We start from the raw sequence: 23,310 nt of genomic DNA on the forward strand, positions 1-23,310 counted from the left end.
ATGGTACATTGTATAAAAGTAATTGTGTGGAGTCAGTTGGACGATGTTACCGTTCATGGTAACCTGCGCATCACTGGTATCAGCTTCAGCTGTACTAGTTTGTAAATAGTTCTACTAACTAATCATCGACAACGGGAATGCCGCATCGGCCGTGACGCGGGCGGCGAGGCGCGGGCGGCGCGCGGCTCGCCCGCTTGCCCGAGCGAGTGAGTGCGAGTCACTCAGTTCAGTAAAGGCCCGCGCGTCGCGGCGATAGCCTTGCGCCCCCTCCGCCCAATGCTCTTTCCCCAACTATAGCTACACAATCTTATCCAATATAATTATCGCCATTGGGCGATACGTTATCTCTTGCTATGACGCGACAGTATTTTAAAGTTCTCGCAAGATAAGAGACTAGTGCTTAAACTGAGGTAGAATGTGTGTCTGACCGCTATCGTTCTCGGTAAAGAAACTAACAACCGTTACACTTAGTGCTGGATTACAAATATTACGATGTCGTTGTTTAAGAAGAAAGCGCCGAAATACACGGCGCCTCCTCTGCCGCCCGTGCCGGCTGAGGAGGTGGTTCCGCCGTCGAACGGAGTGGACAACAACAACGGGTCACAGAAGTCGCAGCTTGTGTTCCACTGCCAGCAAGCGCACGGCAGCCCTCTCGGGCTTATCTCTGGATTTTCCAATGTCAAAGAGTTGTACCAGAAAATTGCTGAATGCTACGACTTCCCTCCAGAAGACGTAAGGAACCATTTTTTTATATCTATAATTTGTAATGATAAATAATTACCTCAAACCTGTTCGGCCAGATCCGTTCCTTCGATAAACTTGTTTTTATTTTCTATATACCTAGCTAGGTAGTCTCAGTTCGACTTGGTCTCAACTTTCGTATTGAAGCATGAAAGGGTTGTTGTGGTAACTTAGGGAGAATATTTTTTATGGACTAGGTATTCAGACTATTCTCAAAAAAGTAATAATAACTCGGCATCAACTATCTGCATACTGGCTGTAAAAATGACTGATATGGTTTTATTCCCTTTATTAAACACTGAGTTAGGTTAGACTAAAAAGTAGAACATTTCACAACTACCTAGCTGGTAGGTGTACCTACCTACCTTAATTCAATACGCACTCGCGATTCGTTGCCATTAATTTGCATCAATGAGCGTTTATTGTTTCGCGGTGTGGCAAAATCCAATCCGAGGAGTCACGTAGCGAGAAAAACAAATAGGACTGCATTAGTCACAAACTGTTATGACATATCTTAGATGTTAGATCATTAAAATAAAATTCCTTATGGTTGAATATAGCTATACGCATGGTACGGTAGGAACCAATGACTATACTCATGACCAGTCCCAAGTTAGAAGTGTAATGTAATGGCATTGTGCAAATGCATGTGGCTGCTACACGGATGAGGCAACCACAAGGTGAATGATAAGAAAATAATTTACTTTAGCGATGCGTCACTCACTACACGTTAATGTGTGTGTGTGTGATGTGTAAGTTAACACACTTTTATAAATCAGTTTCAGGTTATGCTAAGTAGCTTATGCCAGTCAGTGGTTTTTTCTAAATCGCAGAATTCTTATCCCATGGAAATATCTTGTCTCCATAAAAAGAGGGAATTTCGAAGTCCAAGTAAAAGTTCAGCTTTTTAGATTCAGGGTTTGGTTGGACGTTGGATAAGTGAGTTTAGCCAGGTACTTTTTACATTTCATTATGCAAGTAGCTAAACTACTTGTTGTTGTTGTTTCTTTAAAAAAAATATGGCTCTGTCCATCGGAGGACAATTTTGCCAGTGTCTAGTAGTTTTTGCCGTTGTACGGTAAAAAAAATCTAGAAAACGAAATATGAGAGGTGATGGTGGATGAACGATGAAAGCTGGTTTTCAGCTAAACTACTTAAAATTATAATAATTATTACTAGAATTGATAATATTGACAGTGTGAACTTTTTTACTTCCGGGTGCGTTCTGAATTCTGAATGAGGGTTTTCACAGAGGCGAAATATCCGTTTGACTTGACGTTTGACGTTTGCTCGTGATTGGTTAAAAAAGTAAATGAGCCAATCGCAAGATTCGCAAGCAAACGTCAAATCTACCTCACGATACTAGCGCCATCTAGCGATATTTCGCCTCTGTGAAAACCCTCATTGGACCACTACCCAGTTTAATACATCAGTGCACATACCTATCTATTTACCTATTTGTCGTTATTTTTTGTGAATAAAGACGAAAAAACTTATGTAATCGAACAAAATGTAAATAAATGTTATCTATTTTTTGTATTAATAAATAAAATAACAAGAATGAAAACACTAACGCATTTATATTAATGAAATCATTTATGACAAACCACGTTTCAGAACGTGTCATTGTGCTTTTTTTCCGGGTGCGTTTCCGAATCTCTTTTCATCATTTGATATCTATATTTTCTTGTTTGTTCTGTAATTTTTTTGTGATTATAGACGAATTTGGAATAATTTCGTAAAACTGAAATGAGCTTTATTATTACTAAATAAAGGTTTAGTAATAAGAATAAAATAACTGATTAATTAACAGATTTAAATATTACTTCAACAATGTATGAGGAACTTTGTGAACACGTCAATATTCCACGCTTACTTCCTCAACCTCGTATCTACCCGAATCGTATACAATAAATCAGCTATCGTACAATAACATAAAGATTCTATTCTAGAGCAATTTTGTGGCCAGATACGAGGTTGTGAAAGTAAGCGGTCGATATGTATTTTCAAGGGGGACGGACCCCGTTCACGATAACATTCGAATGTCAAGCTTGCCAGCCAAGAGGATAAAAAGCGACTTTCCACGCAGTTTTCGAAGGAAGAAAGCTTTTTCGCGCTAGTAGTGAGGTGAAAAAAAAGTAGGCTTTTATTCAAAAATACAAACTTAGACATGGATGCACAGAAAAACCAGAAAAAGAGACCAGCGCTGGGAATCGAACCCAGGTCCTCAGCAATCCGTGCTGCGTGCTATAACCCCTACACCACCGCTGGACAGGAATTTAGACACGAATTTTTCCTATGCATACATATCTCAGGTTGCTTATTTCTACTATGCTACTTATGCAGCAGCACTAGCGACATCTATGTTTCGCGCTCTCATCGAGAGACGTCACATTCTTTCGGAACCAACCGCTCACCCAGACAAGAGATGTCGCTACTAAGCAATCAAATTATGATTGGTTATTTGGAGTCTTTTTGTATTTTTTCCCAGCGCTGGTCTCTTTTTCTGGTTTTTCTGTGCATCCATGTCTAAGTTTGTATTTTCGATATGGTTTCACGGGATACCCGTAAAAGTAACAAATTTGGAGTTGAAATAAAAAATACAAAAAGACTCCAAATAACCAATCATAGGCTTTTATTGTCATGTTCATTACAATAAGATTAAGTCAACACATGTGACTGAGTTTTTTGGAACAAATATTATGTGTGTAGGTATTTTTTTAACGTCCTGCAATAGTACATTGTGTCTTAGGGGCGGTAAATAAGGAATTACGAACAAGAGTCTATTAGAAGCTTTAATTTTAATGAGTCGATGTTCGTAATTCTAGTACCGCCCGTGCGACATACAATGTTTTTCATCACATTTGCGAGTAAAATTGTTTATTTGTAAGACAAAATATTCATCATCAGCCGGAAGACGTCTACTGCTGGACAAAGGCCTCTCCCTTAGAACGCCACAATGAACGACAACTCGCCACTTGCATCCACCGGTTTCCCGCTACTCTCACGATGTCGTCAGTCCACCTGGTGGGAGGCCTGCCAACGCTTCGTCTTCCGGTTCGTGGTCGCCACTCGAGGACTTTACTCCCCCAACGGTCATCCGTTCTTCGAGCGATGTGGCCTGCCCATTGCCACTTCAATTTGCATATTTTTCTAGCTATGTCAGTGACTTTAGTTTTTCGACGAATTTACGTATTCCGGATTCTATCGCGCAAAGAAATTCCAAGCATAGCTCTCTCTATAGCTCGTTGCGTGACTCTGAGCCTCTCTAAGAGGCCAACAGTCAAGGTCCACGTCTCAGCGCCATAAAACATCACTGGCACCTGGTCGAAGACTCTAGTCAGGCACTGCGGAATATTGGACGAGAAGGCATCACGAAGTTTCCCGAACGCTGCCCATCCGAGTTGGATTCTTCGGGCGACCTCTTTGTCGAAGTTGGACCTACCCAACTGGACAACTTGTCCAAGGTAAACATAGTGGTCAACAACTTCGAGTGCATCGTTCACAACGATAACCGGCCCGGGTGTGACATGGACATTTGACATGATTTTAGTCCTGTCCATGTTCATCTTAAGACCCACCTGTTGGGATTGGGAGACGATACTGAGGTCACTGACTGAGCATAGTATTGAGCTCCTCCAGCGACTCCGCCATTATGACTATATCATCGGCAAAACGAAGATGGGTTATGTACTCGCCGTTGATATTGATGCCGAACCTGTTCCAGTCCAAGAGCTTGAAAACGTCCTCCAACGCATTTGTGTTCGGAGAAATAACGTCTCCGTCTCAACCTCGCTGCAGTTGGATTGGTTGTGTACTCTCGTCCTGCAACCGGTTCGAAAAAGTGGCGCTGCTGTACAAACTCTTTAACACCTCGATGTATCTATAGTCAATATGGCATCGCTGAAGGGACTGCAATACAGCCCAGGTCTCGATTGAATCGAAGGCTTTTTCATAGTCCACAAACGCTAAACATAGTGGCCGATTATACTCCTCGGTCTTCTGTATAATCTGGCGGAGCGTGTGAATGTGGTCTATGGTGCTAAAGCTTGTTCGGGAGGCTGGAAATCATCAAATCTTCGCTCGAGACGATTCGTAATGACCCTCGAAAACAACTTGTATACATGACTCAGGAGTGAGATGGGACTATAGTTCTTCAATAAGGTATAGTCGCCTTTTTTTGAAGAAGAGCACCACCACACTCCTGTGCCATACTTCCGGCGTGGTACACACGAGTATGACGGAATTAAATAACCCCTGGAGGACTACAAGTACCGGTTTACCACCCGCTCTCAGAAGTTCTGTCGTGATTCCGTCATCCTCATCCCCCCGAGTCTTGTTGTTTTTTAAGTTGTTTGAGAGCCACTCTAATCTCCTACAGGCTGATATCTGGGATGTCTTCAGTGTAATGACGGGTTAGTTTAGCTCTGGTATCTTGAGCTGCACCTACAACGGGCTTCTGTGTCGAGGCATATAACTGTTTGTAAAACCTTTCAAGCTCTCTCAACAACTCCGGTTTCGATGAGATGATACTGCCATCGTCGATCTTCAACTTAGTCATTTGGCTTTTCCCAATAGACGAATTCTTTGCAAACACTTTAGAGCCCTGGTTCCGCTCAATTGCTTCCTTAATACTTTATTTTTTATTTTATTTATTGTGAAAGTATTAAAGGCACGCACATCGTGTCGCATGGATTTTGAGATTCGCCTATTAAGTCTGCCATATTCCGGCATGTCAGTTGAAGATTGCAGCACTTAACAGAAAGATGATTCTAAAACAATTTTATGTGGGCAGATACGAGGTTGTGAAAGTAAGCGGTCGATATTGTATTTTCCTGTACCCCTAGTGCAAATTTTCGGTTACAAAATACGTCTCGATCGCGTTCGCGTTAAACTCTCAATTTATATGGAAACACGAACAGCGCCTCTAGCGGAACGTTTGCGATGTTCGTGTTTCTATACAAATTGAGATTTTAACGCGAACGCGAGCGAGACGTATTTTGTAAACGAAAACTTACACTAAGGGCACTGAGGATCCGTTCACGCTTAGATGAAAGATTGGTCTCGCGCGCTCGCTCGACTAGATACCGCCATCACACGCCATCAGTAAATATCGTATAATTTCGAAATTACAAAATAAAATAACATGAACCCTATACGCCATTCTGTGTTGCCGCTGCCGCGTACACAAGAATCAAATTTCCCGTGGTTGAGATTTTAATAAATTTAATTTTATTGTTATCATCATTAAATGATGATAAATTTTAATAACTTATTTTAAGTACTTATCTAACGTAATTATTATATATACATAACCTAGTTCTATATTATTAAATGTTTATCTTTGTGATATTATATACACTGAAGGTGTATAAATTGTTACCCGACACTGTTTAATTAAGGGGTGAATGTGTCTTAAAATTAAAAATGTTTTTCGTCTTCCCATTCAAAAAGCCCAATCAGTATTATGGGAAAAGAAAAAATTTTTTTTTCTTATTTCTACCCATTTTCGTGAAATGTTAACTTTTTACCCGACTACCCGAAGGAGGGTTACGTTTTTCAAGCGTATGTATGTATGTATGTATGCATGTATGTATGTATATTTTGTAAACATTTTTTTATTTATTTTAGTCTTAATTAACCTGTACATTATATTAGGTTTAACTATAGGTGCAACGTGTTATCCTAATTTCAGACGGGTTTCAGACGATTTCTCGATTCAGTGATTTGTTTGCGAAATATTCAACTTTATATTGCAAATTTTCATTAAAATCAGGATGATAGTGAGTATATCAAATTTACATAGAAAATTATAACGGCTAAGACTGCTTGAGAATAATTAGCAGTTTAAGGGTAAATAGCAGCCTAAGGTATAAAATATACCTAAACTTGGAAGATTCCGTACTGAATGTGTAATCCTTTGAAAAATATTATTTGAGTTTTTCGTAATGGCTATGGAACCCTATCTTGGGTGCGTCCGACACGCAGACACGCTCTTGGCCGGTTTTTAATTGTTTTATGATAAGGTCATTCATACCTAGGATTGGTAAAAATCTGAGTGACATTTAAATAAAAAACGGCATAGTTGTTAAGTGTGCGGTAGTCATTTAACTGGTTTTTAAATATAGACAAACAATGACGCAAAATAGTAAATGAAGAAATAACAAAGTATACATATAGGACGGATGTATACCAATGTATAATGTAATGACTCTTGTGGTGGTTACTAAATGGTCAAAACATATTAATTACCTGCAATGTTTCCTGTTTAACAGAACACATTTCTGGCAAGTTATTATATTTATTTAATCATTGTAAAGGTATTTGATCGATGAATGTGCTGCTTTGCATATTTCGCACCTTTAAAAATAAACTGAAACAATTTTATATATTCACATTTCCAGAATGAAAAAAAAAATTTAAGTATTACAGTTTAATTTTAAAGGTGCGATGTCGCTACCGGGATTTAACTTAAAATCTCTAGCTTTATAGACCACTAATTATTAACCACTTAGTTGATACAAATAATTCTATGTTTGTAGGTTTTTTTATACATCATCTATATCTTATTTTATTATTATCATGTATCAATCGCTATTAATAATCTTATCAACTGTGATTTATTTCAATCCATTTCAATACATAATTACACCATTTACTAATCTGTAAATGTGTCCATTAATGGGTATTGGTTTAATTACGTGTTATTTAAAGAACATAGTATGTATTTAAGAATACAGAATACAGATATCTGAAATTTGATTATATCTTAAATTATAATATGAAGCAACTTATATTAAAATCAACATATCAACTGAAAAAAAAAACCGGCCAAGAGCATGTCGTACACGCCACGCCCAGGATGGGGTTCCGTAGCCATTACGAAAAAATCAAATAATATTTTTCTAAGGATTTCGTATTGAAAGAAAGAAAGAAAGAAAGAAAATACATTTATTCACAACACAAGACAACAATAGTATTAAGTACAAATAGCCAACACATAGGAAAGTATGTGTCATTGCGGTTGTGAATCGGACACTGGCTCAGCATAATGCTGAAGCGTTAATAATAAACACCCCAGCGCTGATTTTCAGCCAGCACCGTTGGTGACCCTCGGACCGCTACAAAGATATACTACACAGTTTTATTACTATACATAAGACTACATAAATAGATAATTTTTAAACTATGAATCATATTATTTATTTTATGGCTTTGAAAGACATTAACATTAGTACATTAGTATTGTGTACTGAATCTTCCAAGTTTAGGTATATTTTATACCGTAAGCTGCTATTTACTCTTAAACTACTACTAATTTTCAAGCAATCTTAGCCGCTATAATTTTCTTTGTAAATTTGATATATTTACTACCATTCTGAATTTTTTCAAATTTTTCCACTCAACAGTTTATATTTTAGAGGGAGGGGGGGGGGGGACGCTCGATTTCAATGAAAATTTGCACTAAAGTTGAATATTCCGCAAACAGATCACTAAATAGAAAAATTATATGAGCAACCCCCCATTGGTTTTAAAATACCTATCCAACGATACTCCACAATATAGGGTTAGTCGAGAAAAAAAAATCACCCCCACTTTACGCCTGTACCCTAAAAATTTTTTTTTCTTTGTTTTATTGTACCACTTTGTTGGCATGACTGATATGTATATTCATGTCAAATTACAGCTTTCTAGTACTAACGGTCTCTGAACTTACCCGGACAGACATGGCAAAACTATAAGGGTTCCTAGTTGAGTACGGAACCCTAAAAAAAATATTTCAATAACACGATAAAACCTCTTTCGAGTGCAATTGTCAACTTGAAACATGGTAGATCCGCCTTTTTGATTCTTTCTGATTTATTTTGATGATTTTTAAAAATTTATCGGAAATGCGTGCAAAGCGCAATAAAATTAAAGATTTTTTAATAACATTCACAAAACTACTAAAGGCACTAAAATCCAACAAGCGAATCAGAGGTTATCGACTCTCAAAGTTACATGATTGCAATGGTAATGATGTCTTTTCTTTAGTATGGTAATGATTTTTTATATTGGTAATGACGACATGTTGACGGCAATGACGTAAAATATATAGTAATATATATATTTTTTTTGCTTTTAATCACTACTCATACTAAAATATCACAAAACAACGGCTTGAATAACAATAATAATAATGAAGGTACCGAAAAATTCTTAAGTACAATTATATACATTCAACGATGAATCTTTTTTTGGATAATTCTGTGGAAATCAAGTTAATCTGACTAATTTAATATTATTATAATAAAGGGACTTTTGAATAAAGTAAATTTTAGTTATTTTACGGAAACGCGGCTGCGAGAAGTTGTTTTATGGATCCGATAAGCTTAATTTTAATATTTAAATTTTTAGTAACAAAGTTCTTTTTGACATAAAACTACAGAAAGCGCTAAGAGCTGAACATTTGTATCCTTTGAACGGCAGGCGAATCCCAAGGTTATTTACACATCTTTTATTCATGTTACTTATAATTATGCACGGTGGAAATTTTATGTTAGATATTTTCTAATGCTATTTATATTGGTAATGAAAGTTTTTTTTACTCAATGACTTTCCGAGTTTCGGCTAATATATGTTTCCGAAAGCGTATATTTAAAAAAATAAATATTTTTGAATAAACACTGACTCAACCTATAACGATAACAAAACAACTGTGAACATACGGAATAATAAATAATTTCAAAAAATTTATCATGAAATTCTGTGGTAGCGGAAATAAAAAATTCTTTTCTTTAGTGATTATAATGACGACATTCTATATTAATGATAGATTTTTCAATAATGGAATAATTCAATAACAATAATGTAACAAATGGAACAATGAATCTTTTTCTGTGGAAATCAAGTTAATCCAACTAATAGTTTTAATAAACTATGTTTAATTATAAAACTAAACAGAAACCATGGTAATAGCACTTTGAGTATTTATCTAGAATAATAGGCCAGTAAAATTAAATCGCATAATAGTTATTTTAGGCCACGAGCTTAGAGCAACGCGGGCTTCCTATCGGAAGGGAGCAGCCTTAGCCTAGGCGAGAAGTCTGATTTATCGCTTGACCGATCCGAAATTTGTACAGGTGTGCGGACTCGATGGTGGTAAACGAATCCGACAATAATATTGTGATAAAATGTACGACTTTGTTGTTTAGTAATTAAATAGCAATAATACGATAACAATTTACTTAAAAGTGAAATGTAACACCATCTTTTTGCAAGCTTGATGTCCCAGATCTCTTTTACAGCAGCAGAAAACTGAACGCGTCGCGATTCGGTCTAGTTTGAAATCTGAGCGCGCCTTGTTTTATACAATTTGTATGCCCAGTTGGGCATGTACTTTGACAGAGAGGAACGCGGCGAATGGCTACTCCCTTCCGTAGGAAGCCCGCGAGGGAAGTTTATTTACACATTCATAGAAGTTAGTTTTATTCAGTGTAGTGATGTCCCTTTCGCATTGTTTTATTTTAATAAATCACACATTGATCAAAATTTTTAAACGAAGTACGAAAGTGAGGTTTAAAAGAATCTCACTAATAATATAAATACGAAAGTTTGTAAATGCTTGTTTGATTGTTTGTTAATTCATCATGTCTAAACCGCTGAACCGATTTAGATTTAATGTTTTAAGCTTTCGTGATTTTCACTCATAGTCAAAATACCACAAACGGGATTTATCTCGCTAAAACACACGAGTAATATTTACCTCGACGTTTCAACCACACTACAGTAGCCGTGGTCACGAGTAGATTGAAATGTAGGGTGTCATAAGTCTGTCTAGCAGCGCGACCTCGACGTTTCAACCACACTACAGTGGCCGTGGTCACGAGTAGACTGAAATGTAAGGTGTCAAGTCTGTCTAGCAGCGCGATTCCTTCGAACTACCCGCACTTGATCACAAAAAATACCGGCACTCGTATCTCGAACTACCCGCACTTGGTCATTCTTATTAGTACTAGTCACCCCATCACACCGGCACACAACACTAACAACGTCCGATCGGCCCTCCGAACATTCATCCCAACGCCGTCACTTATTACGGCGTGTTTATAAGGTTGATTGTAGTTGTGGTAGTTCTTATATGGGACAGACGAAAAGAACAATAGCTGTGAGTCAAGGAACATATGGCAGCTGTTAAAAATCGCTAAGTGAATAAGTCAGCCATAACCGAACATTTATTAGAGTCTGGACCAAACCACTGGATTGAGCTTCACAATCCCAAAATCCTCTCCACGGAACGTCATTTCTTTCTACTCAAGAATGGTACGTGAAGCGGTTGAAATAAAAAAAACACCAACATTTCAACCCGGACGATGGATATAAGCTTTCGTCTTCATGGAATCCTGTTATAAATAAGTGTCGGCGTCATGATGAATGTTCAGAGGGACGATTGGACGTTGTTAGTGTTGTGTGTCGGTATGATGGGATGACAAATAAGAATGACCAGAATGTGCGGGTATTTCGAGATATGAGTGCCGGTACTTTTGTGATTAAGTGCGGGTAGTTCGAAGGACTCGCGCTGCTAGGCAGACTTGACACCATACACTTCAGTCTACTCGTGACCACGGCCACTGTAGTGTGGTTGAAACGTCGAGGTAAATGTTACTCGTGTGTTTAAACGTGATAAGTCCCGTTTGTGATATTTTGACTACGATTTAGATCAAAATTCGGTTTACAGATACCTAGTTTGAGTCCCGGGGAAGGACATAGGTTAGTTTTATCCTGGGAAATTGCAAAGTTCCCATGGGATAGCGATAACCGAATTCTACGCTGACGGAATCGCGGGTAACGGCTAGTACTTGGTATATGTAGTGTAGGTATCGAAAATTTAAGAAATATTTAAATTTGAAAAGGTCAATCAAACCGAAATAATTTAATTTTCAATAATTAGACAACAAGTGAATTTTTAATTATGTTTATAAAACTACTGTTTGATTGAAAATGCTGCAAAGATTAGACTAATTAATTACGAAAAACTAAAAAAAAAATAACTTTAGATACACAAGAATCATAAATTATGGATCTCAGAAGTGATATCTAGAATAAGATAAGTATTGTTATGTTGATTATCAAATAAACAAGATGAAATTTGGTACACAGATACTTTGAGTCCCGGACATAGGATAATTTTATTCTTTGAAATTGCATAGTCCCCGCGGGATACCGCTAAACCAATTTAAATACTTTTTAAAAGAAAACATCACATATAAACGTAATTTACATAAGATAAAAACACAATTACGTCATTGCCGTTAACATATAATCATTACCATTAACACAAAACAAATGGCGATGATGAACATGACTTCATATATATTTTTTACCTGAATACTAAGCCTGAAAGAGCACCGCCAGCTATTTTTATTGTATTGTTCATAAAATACACAAGCCTAAGTAATTTAAAAATATGTAATATTGGTATTTTCCTTGTTTATTTTGTTGTTGGTAATGATGCAAAAGTGTGACAAAGTGTCCACAAGCAAATGTAAATCCAAAATTTGATAATTCTGCGTAGGAAAAGTAGACGTGCGCTCTGCCCCGATTAGCAAGAGATCTTGAGGAAAGAAGGCGCGGCCTCTCGATCGCGGTAGGTAGTAAGAACATTCGAGAAATTTTACTTTGACGGTGCTGTATGCAACGGTGTTGACGAATTTCCATGACAAATTTCTTTTATTTATTATTATGTTGTTTATTATCAAATTACTTCATAACTTATTTCGTTATTCTAGATCATGTGTACTTTAGATATATGAAAAGAAACACGGAAACTACGCAGTGAATCTTTAGTAAATGAGTAAGGAATTTTACTATTCAACTTTTTTTGTAATTGGCGATGAGGTTTGGGGCGTGTTTTGTAATAATTAATTAAATATTTGTCGTATACTATTTATAATACATGCAACCTATGCAAAAACATGTGAGAAACGTCATGCAAAGTGAAAAAAGAACGCAGCCGTGATATTTAATTTATTATTAGCATATATTCGCCATTATTGGGTTTTCGTGGATTGGCCCGCTGGCAACGTTGCATTTTTATTAGTTTTTCTCGATTATTTAAACGATTTAATGTTTATTAATGATTTTCAAAGAAAATAAAAGTATAACGAACAATTATTGGAGTAGACACATTAACTTATATATTAAGAAGTGTTCTATCAGACCACATTTTTAATATTCATTCAATTTTTATGGAATAATCGAGAAAAACTAACAAAAATTCAACGTTGCCAGCTCAGCAGGTACAATACAAACAACGCTCTGAAATGGCATTAAAATTCTCAATGAAAATGCTACTTAATACTTAACGAACACATTTTTTTTGGATAAAAATAGTAACAGTATTTTATATATACTTAAACAAACACCATGTCAAAATAGACAAAAGTACGTATGCCTAAACATTACACAGAACGTAAACTTGGGCCGAAGACTGTGAAGGAATGTCGGAAGACGCGTGATATTTAGTCAAACTATCAGTCAGACACTCACGTAACGCGTTGCATAACACGTTCAGTTTCTTTCTATCTTCCATTAGATGCCCAAGTAAAAAAAACTAAGAGGGTCAATGTGTCAACAAGTTCAAACACCTATAATAGTATCCTTCCTGCCCAAGCGTCTGGAAAATAATGAACTTGCTTATAAAGCGCCGGGTGAAAAGGAAAGTGAATTATGATGATTCATTGAAATGGTGCGGGATTATAAAAGGAACAGCACAGAGAAGTGTGTGTGAACAGAAATAAAGTTATGAATGGTTTTTACAAATATGTATATAGGTAGGTAGATTAAGGGTCATCAACGTATGAATGTGTTCGTCTACCTACGAGTATGACTGCAAAACAAATAAGTTTTTGTTAAAATAGTTATTTGTGCAACAAGAGAGCAAAATTGTTCTTTGCTGCGAGTGTTGATTTTGAATGAAACACGATATGCAAAAAACTTTGGCCTCGTGTGACACATACAACTTCTCACCTCAGCAGTGAGAATATAATTTAAAGGTTAGAATAAAACCACATACCTATACCTATTTACAAAACAAACACATGAATTTAAAATTACATTTTTAAAAGTCACCAGAAACTTAAGAATCCCAGACAATGCTCAAAAGTCTCGATAAGTAGAAAGGTTCAGCATTCAGAATGAAAAAGTGTTCAGCACAGACCTACCCTTAGTGTAAGTGTTCGGTTACAAAATACGTCTCGATCGCGTTCGCGTTAAAATCTCAATTTGTATTAAATGAAACACGAACAGCGCCTCTAGCGGAACGTTTGCGATGTTCGTGTTTCCATATAAATTGAGATTTTCGTGAACGCGATCGAGACGTACCTACTTTGTGACTGAAAACTTACACTAACTATTACTTATTCTGTGACTAAGGGTACTGTAGGTACGAATACAAATCCAAATCTCGTACTCATAACATGTATTGTAATTTGAACTTAGGACTCCTTGTAAAATATGGCATATTTTAGTAATACAGTAATACTACTAAATCATACTACTGCAAAAACCTCATCTTGTCTAGGGTCATTGAAAAGGTTGAACAATAAAACTTGTAATTTATAATAAATGTTGCTGAACCTTTAAATATAATTTTATTAGGATTTCTATTGTTTGAAACATAAATATAAATAAGTAGATTAGTTGCAAACCCGTGTGGGGTTAGAATTACACCTCTCCATTTCTTCCGTGGATGTCGTAAGAGGCGACTGAGGATATAGGGTAAAATATATCTTAGGCGACAGGCTATCAACCTGTCACTATAGTACCGTTTTTGTCAAATTTAAAATCTAAAATTGCTAAAAGTGGCTCCGAAGCGGTAACGTTTCGTGTGCTCTGCCTGCCTACCCCATCTGGGAATAAAGGCGGCTTGATGTTTGTGTGTGTGTGTTTAGTTGCAAATTCATTCAATTTGACAAATAGGTATTTATTCCAACTACGAGGTAGGCACTTAGGCAGTATTCGGAACGCTTTCATTAAAAAGAAAAAAACAAGAGCAGCGGCTTTTGTGCAACGAGGATACTTGCATATACTTTATTAAAAGAACGGTTTTTTTTTACATTTTGGAAATATTTTACTATCGTGTAATAATTATAAATTTTAATTTGACTATTATAATTCATTCATTATCGACATTATTTGAATACTAACAATTTAATTTAAGATTTTAATATACTTAATGTATTTTTGTTTTAAATTAAAAAGGTACAATTGAAGTTACACTAAACTATCCTAAAAATAAATTAACTATACATGCAGTTCAAGTCCTGTCCCTAAGGAAGAGTGCCCATTTAAGATTGTAATCAACACACTATTTTTTTATTAGGTTGGTGTTCTTGCATAATTACCTATGTTCTTGCATAAAGTAAAAAAAAACTTGGAAAAAAAGTAAAGGAGCGGGAATTTCGTTGATTTACGTTCGTTTTGTTAAATAATTTGTCTTTGCAGTTTTATAGTGAAAATCGAACTTAGTATCGATTTGATCCTATATCTCTCACCTTTTTCGTGTTGAAGTGAAAGTGACAGATCAAAGTGTAGTTCAAATATTTTGAATTTAATGAGTAGACCCAGCACTGTACTCGGCATTAAATCAAAAAATGGTTTATGCATACCTGCATTATATTTTTAGTGCTAATAATCTTCCAGCTAATCCGCGGAAAGACGGATATGTTGCTTTAGCTACGGAACATAATCAGTACTATTTACGTTACCTTACTCCATGCCATTGTAGATAGTCTAACAATGTTACTCCTAGTAGTACATTATTTACATAAGCGTGAATCAATGTATCTCCCGGAAATTACATTATTAACATTTTAAAAGGAAGTTGCGCCACATATAGTGTGGCTTCGATAGCAAATCTCATTATTGAAAGGATTAGTTATGAGCACCTACATAATGGATATGGTTACTCGGTCTTGCTGACATCCACTTCACACCACTTCAAGCAAGTCTAAACGAGTACCTTACTAACAATAAAACAAAGAAAGTTGTTTCCACTTTTATGGTGCTAATAAAAAAAAGTAAGAATGTGGGAACGACCAAATACTGCAGTTAATTAAACTTAATTTTGTTCGGAGTTGAGGAGAGCATCATATACATATATCACTTTGAGTAGGTATTGAAAACGTTGTGTAACATGTCAAGTTAAACAAATTGATGTCAGCTGATAGGTTAATGTTATCATAAAGAGTATACGCTTTTTGAGATAATTTTTTCTGAAGAAAATGATTCAACGTAACCAAAATAGATAGGTAAACGAAAGAAGGAGGTAATCAGTGCAAGTAAGATTCCGTGTTTAATATCTTAGGTATAACACCATGAGAAAGAATAAAAGACATACAATGTAGCAAGCAACAATGTACAGCATGTATGTAAAACGTTTAGTTACTTAACCATAAAAAATGCAAAATTAACACAGAGCTAGAGCTACGGAAGTAGAAAAATGGCAAGCAATGTGTTGCTATTATTTTAAACGGTTCCAAGCACCAGACTTTACGTACAAAGACTGTTAATGCGACTGGATGCTTTGGAAAATTAGAAACCATGTCAATTCCATCCAGTGTTATTCTTCATCCCACCACAGAAAACACTCATTACTCATTTTAATATTCAAAAATTTTGTAGGATGAAGTATAGAGAAAAGCGTTTGAGAAAGAGACAGGTAAGTATATAAATTTTTCAAAAAATCATTATAAATAAATATTCAACCGATTTAAGTTTTCTCTTCGCTAAACACTGTATATCTATACTAGCGACCCCCCCGGCTTCGCGCGGGCAAAGTAAAAAAAAAACGGCCAAGTGCGAGTCGGTGTCTCGTACGAAGGGTTCCGTAGGTACCTATACATCATTAGACATTAGCATAAAACGGCAAAAAAACACGTTTGCTGTATGGGAGTTGGGAGCCCACCTTAAATATTTATTTTATTTGATTTCATTATTTATTTTTAAAGTACATTTATACAAATAAATATTCTGTGAATATTTCAAGCAACTACCTGTTGCCGTTATTATAATATCGAGCAAAAAAAATCACGTTTGTTGTATCGGAGCCCCCTTAAACATTTTTTTCTGTTTTTAGAAAGAAAGAAAGAAAGAAAAGTTTATTTTGGCTCCAAAAAGAACCACCTAAAACTAAGACTAGAACTAGCACTAAAACTATGTTACTAGGTGACACGGCAGGATACCAAAAAGGGTCTCCACTCAGCATGTGTTGCCGCACATTATGTGCAGTAACGCTGGTTTTCTGTGGAGCCCAAACGTTAAATAAACATGTATGCATGAGCCAGTTCCTTTGCCCCAGACAGACGGAGAAAAAAAATAAAATTAAAAAAAAAAAGAAATTAAAAAATTAAAACCATAGACAAAGGTTTTTAGTATTTGTTGTTATCATCATCTGTGAAAGTTTCAACTATCTAGCTATCACGATTCATGAGATACTGCCTAGTGACAGACAGAGATGGACAGTGAAGTCTTAATAATAGGATCCCGTTTTTATTACCCTTTGGGCACAGAATTCTAAAAAGGTCTCTAATCAAGGGCACTTCACTCACACACATTTTTCAGCTCAATTTCCCAAAAACTACGGACACGCACGAAGCCGGGGCGCGTCAACGTAGAGTAAATGCTTTTTTGGTTAGATTGATATTTTTAATTTCGTAATATCTTTTGAATGGAATGTCCGATTTGAATAATCAAAAAGTAATCTACAGGTATTGAAACCGTCTTGAATATAAAATTATTTATTTGGATAAGGATTAATACAAAGAAAGGTATGGATAACATGGTCTGATTTTAGTCGTCATTTCTGTCAACTTTTAAAATGTTAAAAAGTGTGACATAACTACAAAAGTTGCACATATGGTAGCGGGAAGTTTTTTGTAGATATTTATATATTATTTAATATCGTAAAACATTTTTTTGTTCTATCATCAACAGTTTCCACAGCGCATGCAAGAAAGATGTTTTTTGGCAACTTTTTTTACACTTTGAGTTACATTATTGAACTAAAGGAACCCTAATTGTTTCTGGTAATAAATATAGCCTATGGCACTTTGGTATAATAATTTAGCATTCTAATAGTGAAAGAATTTTTAAAATCAGTCCATTAGTTTTTGAGTTAATTCGTAACAAACATCCAAAAATCCACAGCTTTCTTCTTTATAATATTAGTATACGAGGGTCACACTGAATGTTTCGGGAATAGATAAAAATATGCAGTTAAATTGGATAAAAGTATTTTTATTGTTTCTCAAAGTACTTATTCGCCCTTATATTTTATGCACTTTTCCATGCGTTCAAAGTAGTTCAAACCAGTCCTTAAAGCACTTATTGAATGCTGAAGTAGGGGTCGATAAAATGGCCTTTTTAAAGGCCTCCACTGCTTCTTCCGGCGTCTGAAACCGCTGACCACGCAACTTATCCTTGATTTTGGGGAATGTGAAAAAGTCGTTGGGGCTTAAGTCGGGGCTGTATGGAGGATGGTCCAGGAGTTCGACGTTTTCACAGTTCAGATACTCAGTTGTTTTCCGAGCGGTGTTGGGAGCCGGCATTGTCGTGGTAAAGGATGATGCGGCGATTAGGATTATTTTTGCGGAGTTCATCAAAGATACTCGGGAAACAAATAGTTCTGTACCAATCGGCATTGACCGTTCTACGAACTTCGAGAGGAATAGTACCTACATGACCCGATTTGGAGACAAACGTGACCACCATCTTCTTGGCCGTGCTGCGAGAGCGAATAACTTGTGTCGGCTTTTAGATTCAGGCTCATATGCATATATCCACGACTCGTCACCCGATACGACATTAAAACTGCATTTGAGCCTCCTCCGTTGAATTTATTGAAAGTTTTGCGGCACGACACGAGTCGCTTTTTGCTCGTCAGATAATAAATGAGGGATTCAGCGGGAAAACAACTTTCGCACGCCCAATTCTTCCCGTAAAATATTCCATTTTCATCAGCGACTTCAAAAAACAATTGAAACCGAACCATTTTTTTTTTCTATGTGGCCAGTGTGTTAAGATACTGAAACTTTAGAGATTATATAAAGGTATAATATGTGCCAAAATTAAGTATCTAAGTTTTGGATTCCCGAAACTTTCAGTGCAGCCCTCTTACCGGGTGTGGCCTATAAGTCCTATATAACACGGGCAAATAATTAATAAAAATAAATCGTACTCGACTTCTTTTTAGATTTTCATAATTTAATACATAAGACATGGAAAATTAAGGAGTTAGTAAATACCGTGTTGTTAGCGATATGATTCCTTTATAATTTAAAATTTAACCAAGCAACTTTATGCTATTTTTAATAAAAAGAAAGAAAAACCTCTTTTATATTTTTAAGCCGCAGAGCGGAAACAAACATATACGTAGTTAGTGGCACATGTAAAATTAAATAATAATCGCCAAATTGCTTAAATTAACTGCGATAAGTTACTTAAACTGCGATTAATATTTGCAACAGTAAAATGGTTTGTTTTATGAGAATTATGTTAATAAGCGGCCATTTTTATCGAAGTTAATTGAATTGCTTTCATTAATTACGATAATGATGGCTTTTACGTAATTATAGTTATAAATAATTTGTATATTATGGACTTATTAAACGTCTACCAACCTGAAAAGTGATATAACAGTGTTTTTAGAGTTTTATCAGTGGAACAACAAAAGAGTGACCCTGAGACTTGATCGCGCGGTGTCGCAAAGGTCAGCCACGAAAATTGCATAGCTGGCAGGCGCTGATTTCTTGATATTTCACGGTTCGTGAAAATACTGAAGGCGTGACGTGGTTGTCAAGGTTTATTATGTGCTTGAAAATAAAAGAACTGAATATTCACTTTAGCGCAGTATTTGCAGCTTGGTCTTTACATAATAACAATATTTAACTTACCTTATTTAAATTTTAATAAGTTTGGTTAAATATTTGATTTTCCTAGTTATTTATTATATTCTATATAAATAAAAAAATAATCTTTAAAATGTGTTGCTAAGCTCAACACTCGGGAACGACTGGTCCGATTTCGCTAATTCTTTTTTTGTTGTGTTCGTTACTGTCAGGAGAAGGTTTTTATGGAAGAAAGAAAGAAAAAATACAACAGGAGTGAAGCCGCGGGCAACAGCTAGAAAAAAATAAATATGGTTGTTAGCATTGATGTGCTTAGAACCAAGTGAGTAAAAATGTCACCGACTATGCGGAAACACGCATGGCTGGGTCAGGAAGTGAATCGGCCCAGGGGCGCAGTTTCTGTTCTGCCGTGGTGCCGTGTGATATGCGCGAGCTAAGTGACTGACGGCAGACACGCTCCACCGCAAAGCGCCAAACGTGTAGTGTTACAAAAAAAACAAAAAAAACGTTTTTTTTATGGAGCATGTTTTTTTTCAAGAGTACAGAATTTAAAATTAAAATAGCAGTTTCCGTAAAAGATTAATACTTAATAGTTAATATTAGTGTTTTTTATTTATCTATAAATCTACCATACCGTTTTGGTTGAATTGTACCAAGTTTACATGAATATATTGGCAACATTCAAACTGCGCTCGGGAAATCCCCGTTCGGTATATGTTTGTTTGAACGTAGTTGGCTACTGACATTGACAAAGAGGAAGATTAAATTTTTGTTTAATTGATTCATGAGTACTTAATTCGATTTGTTGTTTTAGTAAAATGTAAGAAATTAGAAAACATACCTCAATAAAACAATGAGGGCTATCGCGTATGAATTCGCCACTAGAGGCGCTAGTGTAGCGTGAGCGTGAGGTCTCGGAAATGTCAAATTTCATAGTTTTTGGGTGAGCTACGCGGGTTTATTTATAATTAGAATAATTTTGTGAATATTTTGCATTACCTGAAATTAATTATGGCAATTATGCGGTACGGGGCTATTAATGTCTATGTTTTGCGACTTTTTTTCCGAACAAAATGAGACTACGCAACACTGTGGTTGCTCGATATTTTTATGTTACGGTTTTAAGGTGTATTAAATATGATTTTAATCTAAACTTTGTTTTCACGTCCGTAATAACAGACTTTAAAAGCCACACTTTAAACCTCAGGCAACAGTGGCGCAAACTAGAAAGACAAAAGAAATAGCCCTCATTAATTTCCTATTGATTATATTTCTGAAAAAAAAACCAGTTAGAAAAAAAACAAGGCTACTAAGTTTTTTTTTCATGTTTTTTTAACATTGTGAAAAAAAAACGGTCCCTTTTTTCATTTTACATCGGGTCCATATTGACTCGTAAAATTCTTATTCCCATTTTTTATTTTACTACCGACTTGTGTTCACAATAATCACTTAATATTTTTTTTCCTTATACTTTTTTTGTTCATAAATTTTTATTACTAACATCGGAACTCATAACAGACAGTATTCATATTTTTTTTACTCATAATGTCATTACTAAGAACATGTCTCAACTCATAATGTTGTTTTTCAGAAAAATTACCTTCATAACAGAAGAATATCATAATTTTCGCTTTAGGGTCACAGTTCTACCTAACACTCCTCCTCGCTTCGCTCGTCAAATTACCTGACGGAGTCCTTCCTTAAATATGTACATCATTTTGCACCATCAAAAATTTTCCCTGCGCGTCAATAATGCGGGTAAATAACACTTATGATTAAGAAATATATGAAAACAAATATTAGTAATATTGGCGCTATGAATTAGAATGATTAGGAGTTTCGATCGTTAGTATAAGAAAATATATGAAAACCAATATTAGTATGAAGGTGTATGATTAGTGATATTATGAATTCTGATGATTATGAGTTTCGATCGTTAGTATTAAAAAATATATGAAAAGTTATCGTTATGATTGTAAAATGGTATGAGAAACATTTTCGGACTTCCGATAATAGGACTTAAAAAGTTATGTAAAAAAATGCGCACTCTGTTACATCACTACAAACGTGTGCTATGGTGTGATGACCTACTGTATGCGGGTGTTGCGGGTCAAGGACCGGAGGACTTTAATATCTCGCCTCACCATGGGATTGGTATCGCCACACTAATATGCACATGCTAATTGTCCAGTATTGTCATGGCCGTCGTTTCGCCACTTACAGAACCAAAAACTAAAGCGCATCTAATTTAGCTTGAATTTTAATGGAATGGGCACTTATTTTATTACTTTGAATCTAGAAATTAACCAATGAGTGTTGTAATAGTTTAATAGCGAGAGACGCTGTTCAGAAAATATACACAATGCGATTTGCGCAACTTTGCTGCATGGAATAACGAGCGAACCATTGACGACTATATTACCAACAGAGTATTGATACTTAGTACCTAGTAATGTTACTCATCACGGCGAAAAGCATAATACTTGATACTTAATACCAACTTTTTTTACTCGGATTGAATGACGATTTGATTTGAGTGTGTTTGTATTGAACAAAAGAGTTTTATGTCAAGGTAAACCAAAGGTTACAGCACATTGTGCCTAAAACAATGAACGCGAAAACGCAGTACATTACATGTCAAAATGAACCTTGGGATCGTGATTTATGTAATCCAGTTTAGAAGTTTTAAATTATTGATTATAATAACGAGGGAACATTTACTAATAATCAATGAACATAGTAGGTATCTCATCTGGATTAAATTTCCCCATATTGTCCCTTAAAAAAACTGGTATTCAATTTGTGTCAAAAAAATCCTTGCGAAATACGATATTTGCATAAATGAATATTACGATCGATCAAACTTACATAATAGAAAAACTATGAAATGAATTTTGTAAATGCCTAAATAAAACACAATTCGTCTCCCGGCACAAGACTACCACAGGATTATACCTAATGGGTAGTTGATGAATATTTTTTATTAAATACACTGAACTATGACTGTCCTAGTTTATCCGCAGACTACATTCAGTATGCCGAAAGTGATTGGTATCGGAACTTATTTTCAGATCCATTATGAAAGTAAACTATAAGTAATAGATGGTTAGCCACTCGCCACTGTCGAACATAAAAGCACCGAAATTAAGAAAGTAGCACGATTGTTTATACCCATTGGTGTAGAGGGATTTATGAATCACGGAAATAGCTGTAACAGCAAACTATTGATAGGTCGTTTGTAGTCACGAAATAGGAATTTAGACCAGAAGTAATGGGGCACTCACAGTGATAACATCGTTGATTGGAAACACAAACTATAAAGAAATGGTTGGAAACAAGATTTGTGCCAAATTCCAGCAAATTCTAAATTACGTTATAAGTATAAAAAAAAATTTTTTTGCTTTCAGATCCTGTTCTGTACATTGAATACCCATAAAGTTGATATGAAGAAGCTTTTAGGGGGACAAATTGGATTAGAAGATTTTATTTTTGCGCATAGGAAGGGTCGACCTAAGGAAATAGAAATAGTCAAGACCGAAGACGCTCTTGGGTTAACAATAACTGACAATGGCGCAGGATATGCGTTTATAAAGAGGATGAAAGAGGGCTCCATTGTATCAAGAATACCACACATAGAGGTTAGTTGAACTTAGTTGTACTATTGTCTACGGACAGTGCAGTA

At 35.7% G+C, this 23,310-nt stretch overlaps 1 protein-coding gene across 1 annotated transcript in view; it reads left to right on the forward strand.

The window, feature by feature from the left end:
* Positions 1 to 217: 217 nt before the first annotated feature.
* The window catches only part of kermit (PDZ domain-containing protein GIPC-like protein kermit), a 28,453-nt gene continuing 5,360 nt past the window's right edge, over positions 218 to 23,310 (forward strand). The window contains exons 1-2 of the mRNA XM_074095407.1: positions 218 to 732; positions 23,036 to 23,266. Of these exons, the coding sequence (XP_073951508.1) occupies positions 493 to 732; positions 23,036 to 23,266 (471 nt within the window). The 5' untranslated portion in view covers positions 218 to 492. The remainder of the gene's footprint in view (positions 733 to 23,035; positions 23,267 to 23,310) is intronic.

This window comes from Choristoneura fumiferana, chromosome 12 (assembly GCF_025370935.1).
Source record: "Choristoneura fumiferana chromosome 12, NRCan_CFum_1, whole genome shotgun sequence".
Classification (NCBI taxonomy): Eukaryota; Metazoa; Arthropoda; class Insecta; order Lepidoptera; family Tortricidae; genus Choristoneura; species Choristoneura fumiferana.